The 27,164-nt window shown below is 45.2% G+C and overlaps 1 protein-coding gene and 1 pseudogene across 2 annotated transcripts in view; both read right to left on the bottom strand.

The window, feature by feature from the left end:
* The window catches only part of LOC126337043 (zinc finger protein 395), a 495,494-nt gene that overhangs the window by 124,803 nt on the left and 343,527 nt on the right, over positions 1-27,164 (bottom strand). For both annotated transcript variants that reach the window (XM_050001366.1, XM_050001365.1), the window contains one exon: positions 14,655-14,782. In XM_050001366.1, coding sequence (XP_049857323.1) covers positions 14,655-14,782 — 128 coding nt within the window. The remainder of the gene's footprint in view (positions 1-14,654; positions 14,783-27,164) is intronic.
* LOC126337193 (5S ribosomal RNA) lies at positions 26,305-26,422 on the bottom strand (annotated as a pseudogene).

The raw sequence follows: 27,164 nt of genomic DNA, 5'->3' as shown, positions 1-27,164 counted from the left end.
GATTTTGCTACGATGAAGACGTTCACACAGTGGTTATCAAATGCGTTCGTGACCAAGGAACGGATTTCTATCATCGAGGAACTGAACGATTGGTAGAACGTTCCGACGCTGTTTTTGCACAGACTTGGTGACTACATTCAATAACAGTGTCATGTATATGTGTGCGTGCGCCTCAGGTGTTGTACATCATTCATTAGAAGTTACTTGGTTTGACACAAGTGTAACTTACTTTGAAAATCTCGCGCGCGTTTGTGTGTGTGTGTGTGTGTGTGTGTGTGTGTGTGTGTGTGTGTGTGTGTGTGTGTGTGTGTGTGTGTAGGGGAGAGGGGGGAGGAGAGAGAGAGAGCACGCTCTGTGTCAGGGTATTCGGAAGCAATTAAGCAGACAGACACAGACAGCAGGCAGCAGGCAGGCAGGCAACAATCCGTCACGTCGGGAGCGTCAAGGGCCGGTACCCCCGCAGGGCTCGTATCCGGCGGCGTCCTTCCGGCAGGCGCTGCGCCGCGCCCTGCGCTCACATCGCCCCGCAGCCGCAGCCGCATTCCGGCAACAGCCCAGAGTCGCGCCGCGCTGCAGGCCCTCGCCGGGCTTCCTCTGCCGCCCGTAACACGAGCCACTTGCACTTAGACACCTCTCCCTGTTACGCGCCGGGGCCAGCGACGTATTCGGGCCCTGTTACAGCACGTAACACTTCAAGTCTTAAGAGTTGCAGCGACCGTCTTCAGCGGTGAGAAAGTTACAATTGGAGATCACATCACACTTCGTAGCTGTGCGTTTAAATACTCTCACAATCTCCGTAATGACGGACTTACGGACTTTACTGAGTATTCCCGTCTGGCCCCGGCCGTAGCCGAGCGTTCGCGATTTGTGCCGGCAAGGCGACTAGTGTGACGTCACAAGTTGATCCTGGGCCCCTATCAGGCGCGACGATTCGTCACAACAGTGACGCGAGGATTATGTACAGCGAACCTCTCCATACTGCCACTGTTATATACAAGCTTCTGAACCACCTTCTAGTTCGTAAGCCGTTCAAGATACCGAAAGCAGATTTTTCGCCGTATAATAATTCACAGAGTCGCATTTAAACTTGGCGCAGATTGAAACCACTGAACTCTCTTATCAGCCGAGATGTTTAAGCAAATATGTTTCTTTAAATGGAACGATACAGCTTTTTAATGGAACAGATGGAAAGAATGTACCAGGATAGATGGGACGTCAGCCTGATAACCGACCACTGCCGAATGCAGCGCGGGGTATGTTCTCAGTCAGTGCACAGAGGAGAACGCAACCGAGATTTGAGAGAGGGGGGGGGGGAGGGGGGGAAAGAAGAAATATTAAGATTTATGCCTTTTTTACTATACCTGAAGAACAAAAGACTTCATTGTAATTTACGTATTTTTCAAATTAACTTATTTGAAGGTGTTCTTTGTGAATTGTCTGGATCTTCACCACTGCTTTGTGAAAAGAAAAAAAATCTGGGACACAGGGAAGCCCTTAGCACTGAAGAACGTAACATCCGAATATAAAGCTGTGTGGATTCTGAGAAGGCAGAGGCTGGTCATACACTCCACGCCCAGCTGTATGCGATCCCCTGGAACAGACGAGGTGAAGCCTTATGGCATTCCCGAAATGGCGCCCAGGCGGTTCGCGCGGCGCACTGGGCCCTGGCCGGCTGAGCGACGTCCCCGGGTGTCAGCGCAGGTGAGTCACGGCGCGGGCCGGCCAGAGGCGCCACGCGCGGCGCCGGCTGGCCGTGACGTCACGCGGTCGTTGTCCGCGGGTCCCGTTGGCCGTCCGGCCGCAGGGCACGCCCACCGGCGCTGCCCGCAAAAAGCCGCCGGCACGGCACAGCACCACCACCTGTACCTCTGGCTCTGCAGCGCGCGGACACTGAACTCGCGGCCCGCAAGGCCACGCACGGCCGCTACGTACCGCCCCCCGCCCCCCTCCCCCTGCCTTTGTTCTGGCACGGTCGGCCTGGCTTCCCGCTCGCGTTATGTCCGCTTCCACCGTACGCGGCAATAAAGTCTCTCTTTTACTACCACCAATTCCCTGCTAATAGTTACCCGTGTATCGAGTTTCTGCTCGCTTTGTTTACAGCGGACGGGTAATGACACTGCACGCTCTACGAGCACTACACTATCACCGAGACACGAACTCGACCTGCTGGCCTGTGTGGCACTTGGGAAAGCATCACAACATAGTCCGATAATGTACACAGTCCTTTCGATGTTAAAGCCACCTCATGACGGAGCCTTTAGAAGACCTTTAGAAGATATTCCCCCTCTTCTTCGTCAAGACGTGAACAAGAGGTGGAGCAATGTGTATCTCTCATATAGTAATGGCCTTAAAAGAGGAGATTACTGTTTAACGTCCCGTAGACAAAGAGGTCATCAGAGACTGAGCACAAGCTCGGATTAGGGAAGGATGGGGAAGGAAATCGGCCGTGCCCTTTCTAACGAATCATGCTGGCATTTGCCTGAAGCGATTTAGGGAAATCACGGAAAACCTAAATCAGGATGGCCGGTCGCGGGATTGAACCGTCGTCCTCCCGAATGCGAGTCCATTGCGCTAACCACTGCGCCACCTCGCTCGGTACTAATGGCCTTAATAGAATGACTTCTCCTGGAGCGTCATTTGCCTGTGCAAATGCAGGAAATGGACAGTGAGAAGAATGCAGCTGCTCCTACCCTCGGTACATATTTTATTTTATGTTGGGATGGGGGGAGGAGAGGAGGAAGGGAGAGGTGGTGAAACAGCCATCTGCATCACCATCACTCCTTTTGAAATTAAATTTTCATTTTGTGTTTGTGAACACTCCTGCATTTAGGTACGCAGATGTCACACTAAGTGAGCTGAGTCCACCTACAGAAAGTCAGCCTATTTGTAAGTAGACTGTTTAGGTATTTATGTTGGTAACACCACGTAGCGCTCTATATGAAAATCACTGACTGTGCTGTGTGCAGTCTGTGGCTGGTTGGACTCACTGTTAGAATATTCGCAGATGTAGTGTTGGGCAGTTGGATGTGAACAGCCCGTAGCGTTGCGCAGTTGGAGGTGAGTGCCAGCAGGGGGAGAGGGAGGGAGAGGGAGAGAGAGAGGGAGAGAGAGAGAGAGAGAGAGAGAGAGAGAGAGAGAGAGAGAGAGAGAGGGAGAGGGAGAGAGAGAGTGAGTTTTGAGAAATTACTTTTAAAGCACGATCTGGACATGTGTCCGCCAGAAAAAGGAAATTTGTAAAGATGGAAAAGACGCGTATAGTGATGTAACGCATGTTGCTATTGTGGTTCAAACTTTGCTTAAAAGAGCGCGGAAGAGGGTTTACCTACGTAGCGCAGGCTGTGCATGCTGCAGAGAGCGCGGCAACTCGGCCCGCAGGTCCCGCGAGGCGTGTTTACAGTCTGCAGCCGCTTCCGACCGCCTCCACCTTCAATCGTACAATATTTCCCAGCGTCTTTTAAGCGAAGTTTGAATCACAATTGCAACATGTGTTGCATCACTATACGCGTCTTTTCCATTTAAAAAACATGTACTTGCCTTATTATCTCGGTCAATATAAACGTTTTGATTATTGTGCATGTACCAAAGTATATATCAATATCTTTCATTTGCTAACTACACCAATCAGTAGTTAGTGCCTTCAGTAGTTAGACTCTTGTATTCAGCTGGCATTATTGGCGCTCGCTGTATTGCAGTAGTTCGAGTAACGAAGATTATTCTGAGGTAAGTGATTCTTGAAAAGTATAGGTTATTGTTAGTCAGGACCATTCTTTTGTATGGATTATTGAAAGTCAGACTGTGCTCCTCTAAAAAAAAATATTGTGTCAGTTTAGTGATGATCAGAATAAGTAAAGAAAGAAATGTCTGAGTACGTTCAGTTTTGCTCAGCTGTTTGAAAATCAAATAACGTAAGAGGTTTACTAGCACAATCATTTATAATTTTCCAAAGGGGACGCTACACATTACAATATTTCAGCCACACTGTCTCGGTAGTCACTGAGCTTCTGAGGAAGATGATAGTGAGTATCTTCGAAAGCTAGAATTTTAACCAAGTGACAACACGGCCTGAACACTGTTTAAATCGTATTTTGTAAATAGTGAACTTTTCCTTCATACAAAATCTCTAAACTTATCTAATTATTATGGCGATATAACACAAATTGAAGAGCCCTTTAACCCAGAATTCAAAGTGATAAAAAAATCTCTTTCCACTGTCCACGTTTTATGGCTTCGACACCACGTTTTCTTGTTGCGGGCGTTTAATTCCCTGATACCAGGGTTCGCTAGTGCGACATTCATTCCTGCAGTGACTTTTGCAGCTCTCCTCTTATTTTTCGTCACAGTTCTCTTCACTCAGAGTCTCTCACGATCGCTCAACAGACGGATTCGTCGGCGTTGTGACTTTAACGGATGACGTATTTTGTGCTTTCCACGTATGCGGCATACATCTTCGATATGGTGCCTCTTTGAATACCGAACACTTCGGCTACCTTACGGAGGCTCACACCATACCAGCAATTTTAACACGTTAAAATTCACTTAGCTCCAGCATAATGCACTCACAACAACAACACAGAACGCTGTTCTGACCCTGACTGACGCGTGCAACTTGTTGAGGACATTGCACAGGTGGCGTGTGTTGTCAAACACAGTGCCACCTGCAGGAGGGGCTAGCATATCTATTTATGTTCAACCAAGCTTTCCTCGCAGTGTCTCTCTATTTTTATCCAACCTGTGTACCATGTTTTTATTGGCTACGCCGGTGCCAAGCATTTTACCAGCTTGTACACTGCTACCTTTAATTCTTCAAACTTTACAGTAGTTATTACTCAACGAGTATGACAGACTACCATGCTACGACGAAAATGATATGCAGCTATACTTTGGTGAGTTTTCGATCCTCGTCTCTACATGATACATTAGTAACGCTATAGCTATTACGGTTGACCGCTTCTGACTCTCGATTTCTTGCTAAGTGCGAATGGGAAATGTTTTTACTACTTCAGCGATGATGTTTTGACCACTGCTATGAAGCGGTACTAGTAAAGCCACATACGATACCACATCCCTGTAATTACGATGACACACCAGACTTAGTATGGTAATTATTTTCTGCACGTCACTGTCCAGTCGCTGAAAAGACGGTGTTATTAAATCAAAGGTATTACTACAGAAGCAGCGGTTTTCCGACGCGAGCAGAATGACATGGCACCGTCGGCCCACGACACGCGGCGTTGCGGTAAAGAACCACCCAGCCGCGTCCCAAACGCGGAAGTATGTACTTCGCCGGCTACCAGAATAAACGTGGCACGCCGCCAGGATGGGGCACGCTTTCTCCACAGGCTTCAGAGCGTGCAGTAAGCTAGTCGGCGAGGTGCTGTCTCCCGGAAGTCGGCTACGGATTTGTCACAACACCTCCGTCTGCCGTGTTGAGTGCTTTTCTATGTGCTTTCAATTGTCTCGCCGTCACCCTTACTTACAGTAGTACTGGTCATTTTCTCAGGAGAAAGTTAGCGACCGCTTCGTGTTTTAAGTATCCAGACATACCAGGGCTGATTACTGGCAGCTTCTTAATGTGACCACTGTGGCTTGAGAGGAAGTAACAATGAGTCATGAATTGCAAGTCACTTCCGGTCCCGAATGCCATTTATTACATACTCGGAAAAAATTAGTACAGTTAAGAAGCACCTGTTAAGTAATATATTCTATACACTGAAGGATTGCTTCTATAGCTGAGAGTAGGGATTTGGTAAAAAAATGTATCACAAATGAATAATAATGACAAATTATGTATCATTCCACTCCACGCCACCAAACTGTACGTTTCCCTTGATTTTTTTTTCCTTTTCTGGAAAGGCTTACGTCCAAAACTAAGTCAAGTATGATATTACCACCTTATCCTCTTTCTGAGCTAAACGTGTCACTCGTTAAAGAAGGATGATGACAGTTTTTCAGGCTACCAAATGGAAAGTTGCGGTACACAAAGTGGCCCAGACCTCAGATAATAGTGCACATAATGTGTGCAGTGACAGAGTGGGAAATAAACAATGTAGCAATAAACCATTTACAATATTAAAGAACTTATTTTCAAACAGTATTGTACACTAGGTGTAGCGCTTTTTAAACAGACTGGCCTCGTTTTCGGGAGGATGGAGGCTCTAATCTCCATCGAGTCAGCCTGATGTCTGTTTTCAGTGGTTTGCGCGGCGTATTTCACGCAGGTACTGGGATTTTTCCTACCACAACACAAAGGCCGACTATCTGTCCCATCCATGGCAATAGTATGTAAATGTATATGTGAATTATTTTGTTTTTGTTGATCTTAATTGTAATAGCATGACATACCGAGAATCTATGTAAGAGAGATCTACGGACACAGATCAATACTACTACTACTACTACTACTGCTACTGCTACTCCGCTTTAACTGATATTTTCCATTTTTTCATACTATGACGTCCGATCACGAATAATGTCAGAACACTAGCGTAATCTGCTGAAACCTGCGAATTAGCCATTAGTTTTGATTGGGTACATTTGTGAGAATTGGTTCAGGGGCTACGAAAATGGCTCAAATGGCTCTGAGCACTATGGGACTCAACTGCTGAGGTCATCAGTCCCCTAGAACTTAGAACTACTTAAACCTAACTAACCTAAGGACATCACACACATCCATGCCCGAGGCAGGTTTCGAACCTGCGACCGGAGCGAAGGGCTACAAAAACAAGCAATTTTATACGACGGGCATATTTAACAAGTTGCACGGACAAGAGCACCATTCAGGCTTCGCGTATTCGTGGACTTTATGACGACCAGAAGAAGGCACATCATGTTATATCACAGTTGATCACAATTCATTATGTGTGCATAATTTATGTGTATCCTTGAGAGTGGTGCTTGTCAGTCGTGATACAGTGGAAAACAACCGTCGTTTAGGGAAATATTCGTGTTACACCAAAAGCACTTAATTTGAACAAGAATTGCAGCCAGTTTATCGGTTTAAGGGAGCTGTCACCTGTGCAAACAGACATGGAAGAAAGGAAGATCAGGGTTTCACGTTCCGTGGACGAAGAAGTCGTTAGAGATGAAGCAGATGGTCAGATTGGAGAAGGATGAGGAAGGAAATGAGCTGTGTCGTTTTCAAAGGAACCATCCCTGAATTTGCCATGAGTGATTCAGAAAAGAAACGGAGAACCTGTATGTGGATGGCCGGTGGGGGATTTGGATCTGCCGCACTCCAGAATGCAGAGTTGTTTGTGGTAGGATGTTTGTGACATTGCATACCACAACGCCAGTTACGGGAACTTTTTAACAGATGCATCACTACCTGTCACACACATTATGGCTTCCTTACTTCTGCAGGTATTCTGCAAAACTAAAAAGGAAAAAAAAAAATACAGCAGATGTAAATACCTAAATGTGCCCGCAAAAACAGAGCAAAGCAAACGAATTGAGAAGTAAACTGTAGAATTCGTAGTTTAGGCCAATGATCTAGGAAGCGGTTAAGAGCGTTTCTCCCATGTGACCATACCACGAACGTATCGTCGAACTACCTCCAAAAACAGAAAGGTTTTAAAAACGCCGTCCTCAGTGCCGTGTCTTCAAAATCTTCCATAAATAAATTGGCAACTGTTGGGAATAATGAACTCCCCATAGCCACTCCGTCAGTTTGTTGAAGAAACTTCTCATTCAATACAAAGTACGTCACGTCAGCACATGGCGACAAAACTTAGTCGTTTCCTTGTTCAGTTTTTGACCAATTAACTACAAAGATTTGCTTGTCACACCTTTGTCGTGAGATCGCTTTTCATCCGGGTTCCTCTTGAGGAATCCTGGTACACTGAGTACTGTGTTCGGCGTGTGACACGTACTCAGATCACGAGTTGGAAGAAGTGTACTTCATATAAAGTAAGGCGGGCAGCAATGCTGCGCTGACTCGTCCTTTGTACCAGGAGAGGTACCCACAGTAACGATGTCCAAATCGGGAGATATTTGAACATTCCAATCGTCGTTTGTGGTACTTGCGAAGTTTTTATCTCCTGGTTTGCAAAAGTGAAAACCTAGAACGTCAACTCCAGACACTGAGAAGGAGATTCTGAAGTCTGTACATGCCACTCCTATCAGCACACGAAGGTTAGTGTTGCAAGCGAATGTTCCTCATTCGACAGTTGTTCCTTATTATTCACAACGTGTACAAGGCACAACACACACTACGAGTTACGCTCTGCCAACTACAAATGCGAGCTTCCCTGCCTTAATATTATTCACAGGTGAAATGCAGTTCACAAAAGATGGCAAGAACCAGACACCAACGGACAAATACTGTAACGAATTTTTTGTTGTCTTCAGAAGGGGGAACACATCCCTGCAACTAACGTGTAAGCCCTGTATAGATGCGGCAGGACTGTAACTGGACACACTACAGCATCGGAAGAGATCGTGGTTTGTACTCTCTTCACTCTCGTGACCCGATGTTGGTGAAGGCGTAACATTTCTGACACGCGTGCTAGTTTCAAGAACACGGTTGTGGACTCACCTCAACACGTTGTATATTGCCTCAGCCTCTCACTCCACCGACACAATTTCTCTCTTTGACTCTTTCCTAAACGGTAATAGGGAAGACGAATGGAATATTCCAGAATTTGAAACACGAACAGCTGCTAGCATGAGTTTCTTAGAAGTAGATACCTTAGGGGTTGCGAAGCAACTAAAATCGCTTGATACGGGCAAGTCTTCAGGTCCAGATTGTATACCGATTAGGTTCCGTTCAGATTACGCTGATACAATAGCTCCCTACTTAGCAATCACATACAACCGCCCGCTCACCGATAGATCTGTACCTACAGATTGGAAAATTGTGCAGGTTGCACCAGTGTTTAAGAAGGATAGTAGGAGTAATCCATCGAACTACATACCTATATCATTGACGTCGGTTTGCAGTAGGGTTTTGGAACATATACTGTATTCAAACATTATGAATCACCTCGAATGGAACGATCTATTGATACGTAATCAGCACGGTTTCAGAAAACATCGTTCTTGTGCAACGCAGCTAGCTCTTTATTCGCACGAAGTAATGGCTGCTATCGACAGGGGATCTCAAGTTGATTCCGTATTTCTAGATTTCCGGAAAGCTTTTGACACCATTCCTCACAAGCGACTTCTAATCAACCTGCGGGTCTATGGGGTATCGTCTCAGTTGTGCGACTGGATTTGTGATTTCCTGTCAGGAAGGTCGCAGTTCGTAGTAATAGCCGGCAAATCATCGAGTAAAACTGAAGTGATACCAGATGTTCCCCAGGGAAGCGTCCTGGGACCTCTTCTGTTCCTGATCTATATAAATTACCTGGGTGACAATCTGAGCAGTTCTTTTAGGTTGTTCGCAGATGATGCTGTAGTTTACTGTCTAGTAAGGTCATCCGAAGACCAGTATCAGTTGCAAGGCGATTTAGAAAAGATAGCTATATAGTGTGGCAGGTGGCAGTTGACGCTAAATAACTAAAAGTGTGAGGTGATCCACATGATAAATCTGTTGGAATTCGATTACTCGATGAATAGTACAATTCTCAAGGCTATCAATTCAACTAAGTACCTGGTTGTTAAAATTACGAACAACTTCAGTTGGAAAGACCACATAGATAATATTGTGGGGAAGGCGAGCCAAAGGTTGCGCTTCATCGGCAGGACACTTAGAAGATGCAACAAGTCCACTAAAGAGACAGCTTGCACTACACTCGTTCGTCCTCTGTTAGAATGTTGCTGCGCGGTGTGGGATCCTTAGCAGGTGGGATTGACGGAGGATATCGAAAGGGTGCAAAAAAGGGCAGCTCGTTTTGTATTATCACGTAATAGGGGAGAGAGTGTGGCAGATATGATACGCGAGTTGGGATGGAAGTCATTAAATCAAAGACGTTTTTCGTCGCGGCGAGATCTATTTACGAAATTTCAGTCACCAACTTTCTCTTCCGAATGCGAAAATATATTGTCGAGCCCAACCTACATAGGTAGGAATGATCATCAAAATAAAATAAGAGGAATCAGAGCTCGAACAGAAAGGTTTAGGTGTTCGTTTTTCCCGCGCGCTGTTCGGGAGTGAAATGGTAGAGAGATAGTATGATTGTGGTTCGATGAACACTCTGCCAAGCACTTAAATGTGAATTGCAGAGTAATCATGTAGATGTAGAATAGCACCCTACGCCGAAAATCCCGCATTTGAAATGACCCTGCCTCAGCAGAAAACCATTCTATTAAATACCTGTCAAGTTTGTACTATGCAATTCAAGAATACTTTGTAGAGAACACAAGCAATCGAAAGCATCATGCATTACTTTCACTCCCCCGCAAAGAGACGCAACCAGTGCGACGTTTAATTGTCTTTCCGGCTGTTACTGTTGCCAGAGATTCAGTAGCTGCTAACATGGGCGTCTGTTTGGTGTGTTGGGGCAGCTCGACAGCACCCCGTGGATGTGCGCGCATGCACTGTCAGGTGACGCCGTGGAAGGCAAGAGAGGGCAGGGCGCACGTGACCGCCAGCACGCCGCCACACGGCTTTCCCCGCCTGCCGGGCCGGCGAAAGGCGCCGGGCAGCCGCAGCCGCAGCCCCTTGTTGCGTCAGTTTTATGCAGCTCCTCAACGCGATGCTGTATCCTACACACGTCGCAAATTCGTGACGCTGCAGGGGGCCGGCGAAGGAGGGGGAGCGACGTTGCGGTGTACAGACCGTTCAGTCCTTAGCTGAAACAGGTGTCTGCAACCTTCAGCTGTCAGCTGGCCGAATTGTCAACAACAGAATACCTTCGAAGTCCTAAACTGATTAAACTGCGTTGTTCCAAAAGACACACACTTCTTCCAAAAATCAAAAGGACAGGGATTTCCTTGTCTTGTACTAAACAGCATCTCTATCCACTATTCATTACAGATCTGCACTCATCCTCATCTTCTTTCGTCTTTCTTCGTCTTACAAGTTTTCGGCAGAAACATCGTTGCAAACAGCGATGATTGAAAATCACCTACAGTTTTGACTAATGGAGAACAGTTGGTGGAAAGTCGCTGCTATCCGAAGAAGAGACGCATCTACGGGTTGACCCTGTCTTAGAGGCGCGACAGGTTTTATTTAGTCATATCAATAAAAAAGTTACGCTGAAACAGATTTTTATGCCCTGCACTTTGCTCCACAATCTAAATGCCGATTCATTGTTACCAGTTAAACACGTGGCCGCTTTGGAACTTGTAGTATCTCTGTTTTTCCTGCCTCCAACGAAGCCATAAACAAAAGCCACAACTAAATTGTTAACAGATTTTAGCTCCTGTGACAAAGTAGGGGAAGGGTTCGGAATATTCTGTGCATTGTTTTGTCTCTTTCCTTTCGTAGACGGAGACGATGCCAGAGAAGTTAGTTCTAATTCGTCACTGAAAGCTGTAAAACGCTTTTCTTGAATGGTCTAGCACTGTCAACCACAGCTACAAGAACGAGATATAAAAGCTGTTGCGTACCTAACATGACTAAGAGAAAAAATATATTTAAATGCAAGTGCGTACTCGAAATAATGTCATGATCTAACGAAAACAGCAACACACGTTATTTGAAAAGTTGTTCTCTGTCTTCTGTGTGTTAACTAATTCGAAAGAAAATTATGATTCCAGTGCTACATTCACAGAGGATCAGCGATGTATTTTTTGTTGCGGTCTTGCAAGTCTCAAGTCACAGGCGACACGCTACATAACTATAAAACGAAAATTGTGGTGAAACGTGTGTCCAAGCCACAGCAACTAACAAGGCGCGTAATTCACCGATGAGCAGGAGGAAATGCCATTCTAAATACATATACAACAACGAATACACTTTTCACAGACAAATAAAACCAGCCACAGTTCAAGAAAGCCAAATGCACCAGTAATGAGATGGTGTACTAATTTAGAACTGAGCTGATTTTGGTTGGCAGCTACAGGACACGCACAACAACGCAAACAAAAGAAGAAATAAAAGGAAAGAAAAAAAGGAAAACACTGATGGTGCCACAACTGTGGTGAGACATGTCCGGTTTTTACAGTAAAATAATAATTCTGTATTTGCCAAAGGGTGATCCTCTTTCATTCATTTCGGAACTGTATAATCCAGATGGAACAAATAAAATAATACGAAAAACTTAAGGTAGTGAAACAGAGAGAGAGAGAGAGAGAGAGAGAGAGAGAGAGAGAGAGAGAGAGAGAGAGAGAGAAGGAAGGAATACCACAAAGTACTATCTTCCACTTATAACAGGTTATTAGTAAATTTATTTTCTTACATGAAAAACATACGAACTTCAGGCATTTTTATCAAACCAATGATGGCTCTGCAGGGCGCAAGGAATAGTTTCCAACCGCTAAACTTATTGTTTCTTTTTCGACCTGTTTTTTTCCGTAAAGTGGGACCACCTGGGAAAACAGGACTTGTCAAGAAACTAGTGATTATCAGTCACGTGTATTATCTGTTGAGCTCACGGTTCCCTCGTATACAATCACAACGCGATAACCTCCAGGCAAGTAATGAGAATCTCCAGTTCCTGGTAACATTTGCGATCGAAACGACAATGTAGCGCAACACAACTTGTAGGCACACTTAACATATTTCAACGTATGAAGCAATTTCGCTTCCTGCTGTGCACAACATTTAAGCGTTCTTTGCCTCATTACTGTTTTTAGCATCGTAACGACGACTGCCTCATGAAAATGACCTAACAGTTAATACTTTACTACTTGTTCTACGTGTCAAACAAAATTTTTGGTATGTGTAAGCTTCTACAGAAAAAAGGAAGTAGGGCTAGAATTTAACGTCCACTCAATTATCAGGTCGTTAGAAATGCGAGTCTGATGTTAGGACCGAATAAGAATAGAGAAGGAAATCGCTCGTATCCTCTTGTAACGAGCGTCGGGACATCCGTGTTAAGCTATTTAGGGAAACTTCGGAAAATCTAAATCTGGATTGTCACACGTGGAGTAGGAAAACCGCTCCTCCCAAATGCTAGAGACCAGATTTTTGTTGTATGTTCAGTTCTCCCACTATCTGACCCGACACTGAAGCGCTATAGTATCCTTCGTCGACTACACACTTAACGGTGTTCGAGAGCGCGGTGTAAACACACTCATCTGTTGATTTGCATGGCTTGTATTGTAATGAATGACAAAGACAGGCAGGCTCTGTCACAAGCTGCAATTCCCTCGCCAGGTTCGGCGAGGAAATCTGGTTTTCGTTGAAATTCATGGGGAATACCTTTAGCTGTCTTTTGTCCCCCCCCCCCCCCAATTCTTCTATTCTCTTTCCACATTAGCTTTTCTTTTTCATTACATTGTCGTATGCTTAAAGTGGAACATTAAAATTTCAATTTAAATAAATTGCTCTACGCCCCCTCTATTTGGTATTTCTGGTTAAAATGTGAATATTTTCCAAAGCACTCAGATCAACTGAATGTAGTTGACAGTCATTAGAAATTTATTACTAACCGTTTTCGCCAGTTTGCCCTTATTTGTTTCTATTTATGCTGTACATTTACGATCTATTCCACAGATATAACTTGTTTACTTTCAACCAAAGACCACACTGTACTAGTTTGGTTGTTAAATTAAAGCTTCACTTGTTAGCATACGCTGTATTGATTTTTATCTTTCACAAGGCATTATCTTTGCCTGTTTTCCGTGTACACGTTGACTTGTTTTCGATTGTTGGTTTGTTATTGACTTTCGATGTGAATTAGCCTTCTGGTGACAAAGTATATTTAACAGCTGATTCTCCCCACCTATATGCATACTAAATGTAGTTTTCATGCAGCTCTTTAGTAAGCAACCAAAAACTGATTCGGTTTATAACTTTGTGTTAGTGTGTAAGTAGGCTGTTTAGGTTTTTATGTTGGTAACGCCATGTAGCGCTCTATATGAAAATCACTGACTGTGCTGTGTGCAGTCTGTGGCTGGTTTGTATTGTTGGAATATTTTAGTGTTGGGCAGTTGGAGGTGAGCCGCCAGCAGTGGTGAATGTGGGGAGAGAGATGGCGGAGTTTTGGGAGCGGATGATCTGGACGTGTGTCCATCAGAGACAGTAAATTTGTAAAACTGGATGTCATGAACTGGTATATTATGACTTTTGAATACTATTAAGGTAAATACATTGTTTGTTCTTTATCAAAATCTTTCATTTGCTGACTATGCCTATCAGTAGTTAGTGCCTTCAGTAGTTTGAATCTTTTATTTAGCTGGCAGTAATGGCGCTCGCTGTATTGCAGTAGTTCGAGTAACGAAGATTTTTGTGAGGTAAGTGATTCATGAAAAGTATAGGTTATTGTTAGTCAGGGCCATTCTTTTGTAGGGATTTTTGAAAGTCAGATTGTGTTGAGCTAAAATTATTGTGTGTCAGTATAGTGTTGATCAAAATAAGTAAAGAGCGAAATGTCCGAGTACGTTCAGTTCTGCTCAGCCGTTTAAAAATCAAATAACTTAAGTAATTCATTAATTTTTCTACGGGGAAGTATCAAGTGTTTCTAGGTGGATTTCTGTCATGCGATGATCTGTTTGAGTTTTTCGCAGTCGTCCTCGACTGTCTGCAGCGTCCTCACCGTTAGAGTCCCCATACCTGCGATAAAGACGAACAAGGCCGGCGGGAAAGAGAGAGAGTAAGCGGTACCTACCTCTCATGTTGGGCGAGTGCGGGCTGCAGGAGAGCCTCATGAGCACCAGCGCGGCCATACACTCGTCCATGAAGTCCAGCTCCTTGGCGTCGTCGGCGTGCGACATGCTGGGCCGTCTCTTCCGCGTTCTGCAACAAGCAGGCCAGGCCGTCAGCTGTGGGCGCGGCAGCGCTCAAGGATAAGTCAGTCATTCTACTGCTAGGGCATAAGACGTGCATTGTGCTTGTATAAAGATGGAAACGGCAATAAGAGAGCAAAGCGGCCAAGCAAACACATCCCTTCTTCACTTTGACTGCAGCATTGGTGACTGTCGACGAAACTGGATGCTCTTTGAATCCAGAGACATTTCAGAGGCTAGAGACAAAGGTTACATCATCAAGCAAGTTATTTATAAACATTATTTTACGCTAGGGTAAAGCGAATAAGGTTGCGCTGTTTTAAAGAGACTGGACTTGTATTCGGAAGATGGAGGATCCAAACTTGATCCAACCATCCTCTTTTGCGTTCTCCATGGACTCCCTAAGTTAGTTCATGGAAATGCCAGCACGGTTCCTGCTACCAGGCCACGGCTTACCATCTGTCCCACGTGACGGTCCACTCGTATCGGCACTCTGTGCCCTTTTCTTATTCCCTCTAGGTAACAAGGCTAGGGCGATGTGGAAAAATGTCACAGTTCGACATAATTAAGGTACAAGTGGGGGATAAATGTTTCATTAATCTTTTCGAAACATATTTAGTAATACAACGCGCCGTCCTGCAGTAACTCGAATCGCTGCGGGAAGAAATAAACTGTGAGATCAAAAGTATCCGGACACCTGGCTGAAAATGACTTACAAGTTCGTGGCGCCCTCAATCGGTAATGCTACAATACAATACGGCGTTGGCCCACATTTGGCCTTGATAATGGCTTCCGCTCTCACAGGCATACGTTCAATCAAGTGCTGGAAAGTCCCGAATTGCTCTTCAGCAGTGGGAAGCGAGAAGGCGCTTAAAGCATCAATTTAGGCCAGTGCTGTAATACTACTACGCAAAAGAACAAGGAGTCCTAGCATCTCCATGAAAAACTCGACCACACCCTAACACCACCGCCTCAGAATTTTACTGTTGGCACTACATTCGCCATACCCACACCCTGCCATAGGATCGCCACATTGTGTACCATGATTCGTCATTGCACGTTTTTCCACTGTTCAATCGTCCAATGTTTACGCTCCTTACACCAAGCGAGGCGTCGTTTCGCATTTACCGGTGTGGCTTATGAGCAGCCGCTCGGCCATGAAATCCACGTTTTCTCACCTCCGGCCTAACTGTCGTAGTACTTGCAGTGGATCCTGATGCAGTTTGGAATTCCTGTGTGATGCTCCGGATACATGGCTGCCTTTTACACGTTACGACTCTCAAACTGTCGGCGGCCTCTGTTAGTGAACAGACGAGGTCGGCCTGTACGCTTTTGTGCTGTACGTGTCACTTCAAGTTTCCACTTCACTATCACATTGGAAACAGTGGACCTACAGATGTTTAGGAGTGTACAAATTTCGCGTACGACGTATAACCCAATTACCGGACCACGTTCGAAGTCAGAGAGTTCCGCAGAGCGCCCCATTTTGCTCTCTCACGATGTCGAACGACTACTCAGGTTGCTGATATGGATTACATGGCACTAGGTGGCAGCACAATGCACCTAATACGAAAACCGTATGTTTTTCGGGGTGTCCGGATACTTTTGATCGCATAGTGTACCGGGCTGTAGCGGCATGCGCGGGACGATTTCTTAACAACGGCGAGGAGCGTCCGGCCGTCACCACCGTTTAGTGAAGATCTTAGATGAACTCTGTAAAAATGCCAGTCTTTGATTAATATTCATATGAGACTAGTATTATGCTTTCCGTTGCGCCAGACCAGATTGTTTGAACAAAACTGTCGTCAGTTGCATCTGAATTCTTTACAGCCTGTTCTAAGTATACACATGCCTGCATATATTAATTACGATTCTTGGTTCTTGAATTGTAATACCATGTCATTTCGAATATCATTGTAAAACTGACCAACAGATGAATAAAACCATTACTATTACGACTAATACTACATCGGATAAGAGTTACCTGAAGTATGTAAGCTCGCTGGGGCACTATGACAACATCAAATGACAACTTCGACCCACTGGAAAAATTCAGTATTACTGCAAAAGAAATTGCTGCAAAAAGATCTTTACGGTCCGTACTAGAATACTGCTGACGTGTACGAGGTATGTCTCAAATAAGAACTACAGGGACGTGGACAAACAAGGATGGCACTATTGGAGACAGGCTGGTCTGGCTGGCGAGAGGACGAAATGGAAGTGCACAAAAACCTTAACCAGCACACGCTGTGAAAGGGGAGCCGTGTATCCCTAGAGGACCAGCTACAAAAATTCCAAGACCCAGCTTTCAGGGTGGAAACTACCCACCGATTCTTTTGCCGTCAGCGTGCCGACCCCGCGGAGATCGCGAAGATAAAATTACACTTAATAACAGTTCGTGCAGAGCAGCACACGCAATGATTCTTCCCACGCTCCATTCATGAATGCGACGACAAGCAGTCCTAATGTACGGAAGGAGAGGGAAGTACCTCTACCTTACACATTTCAAAGTATGCGCGTGGAGCTGTGTTCCTCGATGCTTGAGGCCTAAGCGAAGAAAATCTTGGGATTGGCGACTGTTCTGGTGGAGGGCTCCCTGTCAGAAGGTAACTGAGACCCCAGCCAGGGGATTACAGTGAAGCCCCCAGCGCTCCCTGACAGCAGTAGGGCCGCTCCTTACCAGGGGAATATGATACACTTCAATTTAGCTCAGTGACACCAACGGGTGAATGGTGCAAAAGCAACCGATACTTCGGACCAAAGCTTTCACAAGTTCGGCCGTCACATGGCACAATTTGTGCTAAGTTTGTCAAAAGGGTGACTGCTAAGCAGTAACGCTATTCCGATATTGAAAGGTTTCCTGTGCAAGCGCACATCACGACTACTGATGCTTAGAATCTTGCGTGAATCGCACTGTAGAACTTCCGTGGGACAAACGCGTACTATTTCGAAGATCTATTACTCGAAATAGTTCTCCGAGATTGAGGTGCAGAGCAACTCGTGCACATAAGAAGGTAACTTTGAACCTCTGAATCTCGTTAACGGATAATTATTATACAAAAAATATGGTTTTAGTCACTACCTATCCAAAACACTTGATCCTTATCTCTGTGATCAATTGAACTCGCGACATGACTTCCCCGCCCCCGAAAAAAATCACTTATTGGTCTGCAAACAGTCAGATGTAATAGTCATTTGTATAAGAAAAGTGCAGTGTCGAGGGTGACCGATCCTCAGGATAGTTTCTTAGCTTCGCTGTAGGGAGTAGAGTCAGAAGGCTTCAAACTGTTGTCGCTGCCAGTTCTGGATGTGTGCCGCTATCTCCGTATCTGCGGTTTTCCTGTTTTTCCATTCTGCGATGGGTGTCGCCCTCGCAACTGCCACAGTACCCCGTGTGTGGTGTGTCGAAGTATATAAATAAACTATCAAAACTTTACTGATATACAGGGTGTTACAAAAAGATACGGCCAATCTTTCGGGAAACATTCCTCACACACAAAGAAAGAAAATATGTTATGTGGACATGCGTCCGGAAACGCTTACTTTCGATGTTAGAGCCCACTTTATTACTTCTCTTCAAATCACATTAACCATGGAATGGAAACACATAACAACAGAACGTACCAGCGTGACTTCAAACACTTTGCTACAGGAAATGTTCAAAATGTCCTCCGTTAGCGAGGATACATGCATCCACCCTCCGTCGCATGGAATCCATGATGCAGCCCTGGAGAATGGCGTATTGTATCACAGCCGTCCACAATACGAGCACGAAGAGTCTCTACATTTGGTACCGGGGTTGCGTAGACAAGAGCTTTCAAATGCCCCTATAAATGAAAGTCAAGGGGGTTGAGGTCAGGAGAGCGTGGAGGCCATGGAATTGGTCCGCCTCTACCAATCCATCGGTCACCGAATCTGTTGTTGAGAAGCGTACGAACACTTCGACTTAAATGTGCAGGAGCTCCATCGCGCATGAACCACACGTTGTGTCGCACTTGTAAAGGCACATGTTCTAGCAGCACAGGTAGAGTATCCCGTATGAAGTCATGATAACGTGCTCCATTGAGCGTAGGTGGAAGAACATGGGGCCCAATGAAGACATCAACAATGCCTGCCCAAACGTTCACAGAAAATCTGTGTTGGTGACGTGATTGCACAATTGCGAGCGGATTCTCGTCAGCCCACACATGTTGATTGTGAAAATTTACAATTTGATCACGTTGGAATGAAGCCTCAACCGTAAAGAGAACATGTGCACTGACATGAGGATTGACACATTGTTGGATGAACCATTCGCAGAAGTGCACCCGTGGAGGCCAATCAGCTGCTGATAGTGCCTGCACACGCTGTACATGGTACGGAAACAACTGGTTCTCCCGTAGCACACTCCATACAGTGACGTAGTCAACGATACCTTGTACAGCAGCAACTTCTCTGACGCTGACATTAGGGTAATCGTCAACTGCACGAAGAATTGCCTCGTCCATTGCAGGTGTCCTCGTCGTTCTAGGTCTTGCCCCAGTCGCGAGTCATAGGCTGGAATGTTCCGTGCTCCCTAAGACGCCGATCAATTGTTTCGAACGTCTTCTTGTCGGGACACCTTCGTTCTGGAAATCTGTCTCGATACAAACGTACCGCGCCACGGCTATTGCCCCGTGCTAATCCATACATCAAATGGGCATCTGCCAACTCCGCATTTGTAAACATTTCACTGACTGCAAAACCACGTTCGTGATGGACACTAACCTGTTGATGCTACGTACTGATGTGCTTGTTGCTAGTACTGTAGATCAAAGAGTCGCATGTCAACACAAGCACCAAAGTCAACATTAAATTCCTTCAATTGGGCCAACTAGCGGTGAATTGAGGAAGTACAGTACATACTGACGAAACTAAAATGAGCTCTAACATGGAAATTAAGCGTTTCCGGACACATGTCCACATAACATCTTTATTTGTGTGTGAGGAATGTTTCCTGAAAGTTTGGCCGTACCTTTTTGTAACACCCTGTAGAACAGCAGTTCTCAAGATAAAACACAGGTTAGTCGATTTTCCTGCTTTTAACTCTTTTGACGTTGCAACCTTTCTATTGAAGAGAGTCGTCTGCGAACAGCTTCACGGAGCAACTCTTCTCGCCCAGTGACTAAGAATTCGCAACTGCCGCTTCGGCGAGAACGCCAGCGCGCTGCCGTGTCCTCCTTTGGACCTGCCCGCGAGCAGGACGCGGTGCGCGGTGGGCGGGGCTCTCCCCGGCGGCCTCCAAGGACGCCGACACGTCGCCCGGCCGGCTTCGCTTCCGCAACAGCGCGCCGGCCCGCCAGCGCCGCCGCCAACTGCGCGGCGCCCCGCCAGCGCCGCCGCCAACTGCGCGGCGCCCCGCCGAACTAGGCCGCCTTCCGCTTGCGTCCTCACGCCGGTGCCGGCACAGGTCCCCCCTTTCCTGCCAGGTCGCCGCCCGGAAAGGATTGCGTGACCGGCGCTTCCGTCGCTGTGTACACGGTTTGTCTTTCAGCATTACCGGGGATGACAGAAGGCCGTGTGCCGCACTTGTCGGGAAGCGCCGAGGAAATTTTTAACGGCTTCCAGCTCCGCACAGCGTGGGAACGCAAGAAGCGCATAACGGCGTTCTGTCACAAATCTCTCTTCCTTTATTTCTTTCCGCACTGAAGTCCCTGTTTTCCCTCAACTTCCCATTAATATCTTCTTTCGTAATCGAGGTTATCCACTGCTTTAAAAATTATATCACATTATAAAGGAATCTTATTAGGTCCACTTTTCGGGCACGAAAGCGGTGTTTGATTTCGTTAACCAAAAATTTTGTCTAACGAAGTAAAGCTATCAATTTTAAATCTCTTTCCTAACATTAATCCCTTCATACCGAGTCTTTTCTTTTCTCGATTTAGCAAATTAATTTTAAATTTGTGAGCGGATGCCATCCATGTCTCAAAAAAATGTTCAAATGTGTGTGAAATCTTATGGGACCTAACTGCTAAGGTCATCAGTCCCAAAGCTTACACACTACTTAACCTAAATCACCCTAACGACAAACACGCACACCCATGCCCGAGGGGGGGGACTCGAACCTCCACCGGGACCAGCCGCACAGTCCATGACTGCAACGCCTTAGACCGCTCGCATTCATGTCTCCATAGTCGTCAGCTAACAAGTAGAAGAGAAGACGTGTCAGCTATCTGCCTGTGAATTGTCTAAACTTTCTTGCACGTGTTGTTAACGTATTTAAGCTGTTTCTGTATAGTATTTTCAAAGTGGAGAATGGGGATCAGCCCAGCATTTGCGTAAGGAAGCATGGCAGATCGTCTACAACCCACATTCAAGTCGGTCGGTATACCAGACCGACGACCGCGTGGATCAGATTCGGACCTGGCTACCTTCATCGTCTCTTCAGCTAGCGCATTGCGCGTTTGTTTTACGAACAGGTCAACCCTCTCCCTTTTGAATCATCCAAGGAAAATCACAAAAATTGTAGAACAACTCGGATTCCACTTGTGCATGAAAGGAATTACCTCTTATCAATCACCTCCTAGGAGGTTGCACGATCTCCTCGACTTCCCACCTTTGTTTGTTAAGTTCTTTGTTCTCTTTATCGTCTGTCCTCACCGAATTGTCTGTCCCAACTTTATCTTAGGTCACCAGATTCTACCTTTCAACTTATCTCTTATTCTACAACAATATGGACTTATCTTCACAAACACACTATCTCATTGATACAATAATCTTTGTTCAAGAGATCTCTATATGCAGTTTCGTCACCAACCATCTTACAGCGTGGTAACGTACTAATGACGATGGAATTCAGCTGTAAAGCATCACTTCAAATTACAAACATTACCCAAAGAGTAATGTGTAGCTTCGTCAGTGAATGTCAGAGTAACGCAGCCACTCGCCGTTCAATTCTCAGCAAATTATCCCTTCATTCACATGCAACAAGGGCAACAATGTATGGCGGTTGGAAGTCCACGACAAACTGTAGACCCTCCTACTACTGTTACCATAGCCAGTCCGAAGACAAGTGCACACACCTCCAACAGAACTGCGCTCATTAAAAGCAATTTTGTGTTAAGGACTGGTTTGTTTTTTTCATAGGGAGCGAACCTTCAGTGTGCAGTGGAGTGTATGCTGTAATGCATGCATAGGATGCAACCATGGGGCGTGTTTGTATAGCTGTCTTGAGATGTACATTGCTCATAGAATGCAAGAGTCTGGGGTCCGATCCCCATTCCAGCACACAGCTTTACACAACGAGAAAGTGTCATGAAAGCCCAGCAACTGTTTGAATTTAGCATGCCGCCATTACCATGTATGGCGTCAGTTGCCTAGTGACAAAGTTACTGTATTGTAATACGTTGCGTTTTTGGTATTGTCACCTGCGCAACTGAAAATGCGATAGCCTATTCCTTTACGCCAAACGCGTTCCGCTGATTAATATCAGTCTATTGTTATTTTGTGTAATACATATTTTCTAGTATGTTAACCCAGAAACAGTTCAAATGGCCTGTTAATTTGCGAAAAAGTTTGAATCTATCGTTACGATGTTTGTCATGTTTTTATTGTCACGACAAATGCATAAATCGCACATAAACTTAAGTAGAGATTCAACTTTCTTGAAAATAATGAGACCATGCGAAGTGGATTTGAACTTACACGTATCACAATTTTCAGCTGCGTAAGTGAGAACACCAGAAACGCTACGAATTATTATGACGCAGCAAAAGGCAAACAAGACAAATGGAAACGAGAGTATGGCATTGTGGGCCTCGAGTCCCCCGAATGGGACTGCCGCCGAGGGCAAATACCTTGCATTCGACCCCACAATGGGCAACTTGCGCATCGGTGATGGGGTGAAATAATGATGAGGACAGCACAACACCCAGTCCCTGGGCGGAGAAAACCTTCTGCCCCAGCCGGGAATCGAAGGCGGGCCCCTTGGCGTGGCATTCCGCCGCGCTGGCCACTCAGCTAACGGGGGCGGACGCAAACAAGACAAAAATATACAAACTGTATCCCGCTTCGCTATTCAGTGACGGCATTAACATTTCGCCGTCTCATCGACATTTCTGTAAGGAATTTACTCTGTCACTTCGGCCTGCTCTTCACTCCAGTCAAAGTTACGTATCATTTCCATTAACAGCAGCTCAGGAAGCTACATAATGCTAGTGTTAGACTAACAACACAACAGAAGAGAGAAGACGGCCTAGACGATTAAATTTCTTTGTTAAGTGTAACTAGTTATAAATCCGCGTCTGCACTGCTGACAGGACAGCAAACCGCAGCACTCGCTATCGACACGTGTCGGGACGCCGACTTCTGCCAGGGAAAGCCGCGGCGCGCTTTCTACGACCGCGTTCGGCGGTCGGCTCGCTTCCCAAATCCGGGCGTTTATCCTGCAGTCCCCCTCCTCGAAACCAGTCGCGGATGGAAATTGTGGTATCTCCAACACCGCGTAGCCAGTTCATATTACCGGCAATCACGGATTGAAAAAAGAACCAGGTTTGGGTTTAATGTCCCGTCGACGAACAGATCATTAAAGATAGGGCGCAAGCTTCGATTGGGAGAGTAAACCGGACATTTCCTTTCACAGGTAATTATCCCGGAATTTTTATTACTCGACTTAGCCACCGAAAACTTAAATCTGACGGGATAGAGGCTTGAACCGCAACCTCCAGAATGCGAGTTAGTGCCCTACCACAATCCCACATCTCTGGCTATGGACGACGGTTTGAACTGAGATGAGACACTGCCTTGATAGCTGGTTCTTCCTTCGGTTTTGAGTCGCAAGTTCGTCGCGGAACAAATGAGTATTAATTGGTGTTCTGCAGACGAAAGAAGTAAGCGCATTGTAGCAAAGATGTGTTTGTTGTCTTTATCACGAAGTTAACAGAAGTGAGTGTCTGGGGGTATACAGAGTTTTTTTTCCTATGGAATACCTAACCACACTCCCTTATACGTTTCACAAAACATCGCTCGTTCTGTGATAATGTTATGGAATCAATTATGCGTTCTCTTTTGTCCACCATTCATCTCACTTATGTCTCAAACTTTACTGTTCTAAACTTTTTTCTGTTATCTGCTATCCAGTGCAGACAAATTAAGTGATTTTGAAACTTTGTCAATTATTTCCTTTTAGTGAAAGAGGCCACATTCTTACTAACAGCTCGTTGCTGCTTAAATTATAAATCTTACGAGAGATGAGTCTGATTTGCAACCAACAGAGTTTTTGAACTCTTCGTTTACAATTCACAGTTAATTCGATATTCTGCTATAAATGGAGTGAAACATGTAAGCTTGTACAAGTAAGTGGAAATTGGTAACCTTAGCTGATTCTACGATCTCAAATTGTGTCGCATTTCTTGCCACATTTGTCTGAACTACTGCTAATAATGTAAGCTGTGATAAGCAGTATGCTTAACTCTACTCGTACATTAATAACATTACCTATACATATTTGCCATGCGATGCTACAATAAAAATCGATTCAAACAAACATTGTAGGGACAAATATATCTCCAACGTAGCAAAAAATGCAGTAAAGATGGAGATCTTCTGGCTCTTTGTCCGTTTTTCGCTGCTTTAAGTCCAATTCAATACAGCCCTTTGGCTGCTTCAACGGATACTTTATTTAGCTCCTCCTCGGAACCTGCAAACGCCGACTGAGCGCAGTCTTTCATTGTACGCGCCATAGCCACGGCTCAGAATACCCTGCTCAGTTTTTTGGTGTAGGTGGAGCGAGGGAGACTGAAGCCAGCCAATTTTGCTCGTGTCACGGTTGGTGGTAAGGCCGAGAGGATGCTATTGAAACCAATCTTGTCTCCGGGCTTCATCAGATGTAGAAGACGAGTGATCTATTCTTGGGCAGTCTTCCGGGTGGTTTACGAAATTTCAGTCTCACTATAGTGTTTTATTTTATTCCCTGGTGCATGGCAGAGCAGATGGAGAGTAGTTCTTGAGAATGTTGAAGAACAGCGTGGAAAGTTGGTTTCTGCCGTTTGATGTGAGAAGGACGGGTATTGCTCAGTATGGATAAACACTGGACATGCGTCGGACAGAGCAATGTAGGAGATTATTCTTCACTGCCGGGAAAGAAATGTAACTTCCTCCAGTGTTATTTTCAGTGGCACCAAGAAGTAGTATGTGCTACTGAGTGGTTGTAGTGTTACTGATTCGTCTGTCGTCGTCATCGACGATCAGGAGGCCTGTCTGCGCGTCCTCAGTAGGCAGTAAGTGTGCTGAATTTAGAGGTGGATAGCGTATGTAAACATGCGTTCTAAGGAATAACCACGACCCGCTGACAAGTACGTATTCCTGTTGAACAACTTCAACCATTTGAAAGGGAATGCATTGCGGGCTGTGAGAAGCTGGATGGAAATGTTGACGGATTGCTGCAGATGTTGGGCACAAATGAACCAGTTGTGTGTCACAGCTTTCAGATGTGATCTGTGGAACATTCCCTGACTCACGGGCCAGTTATGGATGTCAGCGTAGTGCAGATGCAAGTCAAGATCGACGCATTGTGCGAGCAGCGGTGGCTGACCGAAGATCATCCAAGGAACATGTGGCAGCTGTTGTGTCACCGAGGGACATTGGGAGCCAAAAGGTTAGGAGTAAGATCTCGTGTGCCTAACACTGACACGAAGACACTGCCAAGCTTGACTACTCGAATTAGTCGACTGGAGGGTGCAACGGCGCTCTGCTATCTTCAGTAAGCTCTGTCTGTTTGCGAGTTATGGACATACATGTGTACGGCGTTGACCTGGTGAGTGACGTATTCCGGAATACATTCGCCCACGACATGAAGGTCTCGCCACAGGGTTCATGGTGTGGGTGTGTGTGTATAGGGGGGGGGGGGGGGGCATCAGGCACAAATGGCGCCCACATTTGGTGCTTCTGCTGGAAACCAGTGGCCACTACACTGCACTGCACTACGGCCATTTTTTCGATAGGAATTAGGCGTGCTGCTTCAGCAGGACACTGCACGGTCACATACGGCTGCTGCGAAGCGACGTGTTCTTCGCGCCGTGAAACTATCCCGACCAGGAGGTCACCAGCTATCTCACCAACTGAACATGGTCAAGTGGGAACTCGAGTCATTCTCCAGAGCCTGTAAGAAAAACTGCCAAACTGCAATAGGTGTAAGATGGCTGGAACAAACTATCCTAGGATGCCATCCGGCTCCTTCACGATAGTTTACATGCAAGAATAGAAGCCCGAGTTGCCGCTACAGGTGGAGGGGGCTACACTGTGTACTGATACGACTCTCTGGACACCTTTTACAGTAACATGTGTTTTTAATTTTGTTTGAATTAGGTATCATATACTGTGAAACGTAACAGCTTATAACGCATATGATTTCGAAGCTAATTTGGGTTTTAAGATTAACTGTTATGTAATTAGGTAGGACCCATTTAAGTAACTTCGCCGGCTGGGCACTATAACGTAATTTTCAACAACTTCGTCTCAAAGTACTCTCTAACATTATGTCTGACCATTGGTAGCAATGTATGTCGTCAATTCGTTTGCCAACAGCGCTCGGCAGACCGGATGGTCACCCATCCAAGTGCTAGCCCAGCCCAACAGTGCTTAACTTCGGTGATCTGACGGGAACCGGTGTTACCACTGCGGCAATGCTGTTGGCTATTGGCTAACATAACGACGTCTGATTACCTCGTAATTACTATAATTTATATAACGAAGACAGATTAACATTGTAAACAAAATGTTTATTTGGGCTGCTGTATTATATATTGAAATCTTGTTCGCACTAAAAAATAAAATACTCCTTTAGAAACGAGGAACATTGTTAATTTCACTAAAACTATATTATGTCAAGTATTCCTACAAACATGTAATCATCATTGTTTATTCGTATCATTTCACTTATTTTTTTATGAAAACAAGGAATATGTAAATCGTCCTTGTATCACATTCCAGCCATTTCAATTGTAACCTCCACGTGATAACTTTTTTTATAATGATCAACAACTTCTGTAATTGTAATTAGCAAATTTACTATGCGCAACAAAGCATTAGTTGTTAGAAAGAGCATACAAGACCCGCGCGAAAGTGTATGTGAGGCCTATTATGATGTAAGGTCTTGAACAGCACTCCATGACGTCATAAATTGTACAACTAAGACAATAACTGACTTTTCACGTCTTTTGACAACCATGATGTTCTCTGGCTCGTTTTCACTGAGAAAACTTACAGGAAACGTCAACTGCAGCGAAGCAACCAAATAAAGATAAGTTCTGGTCAACGTTTATTATTATCTGGAACAAATCGAGTTACATTCACCAAATTTCAAGATCAAATGTTTCAACTACTACTGAAAAAATTAATATTTTCGTAAAGACGTTTATTTGGAATTATTTTCTGTT

The sequence above is a fragment of the Schistocerca gregaria genome, chromosome 2 (assembly GCF_023897955.1).
Source record: "Schistocerca gregaria isolate iqSchGreg1 chromosome 2, iqSchGreg1.2, whole genome shotgun sequence".
Lineage (NCBI taxonomy): Eukaryota > Metazoa > Arthropoda > Insecta > Orthoptera > Acrididae > Schistocerca > Schistocerca gregaria.
This window is presented reverse-complemented; position numbering and strand designations above follow the sequence as displayed.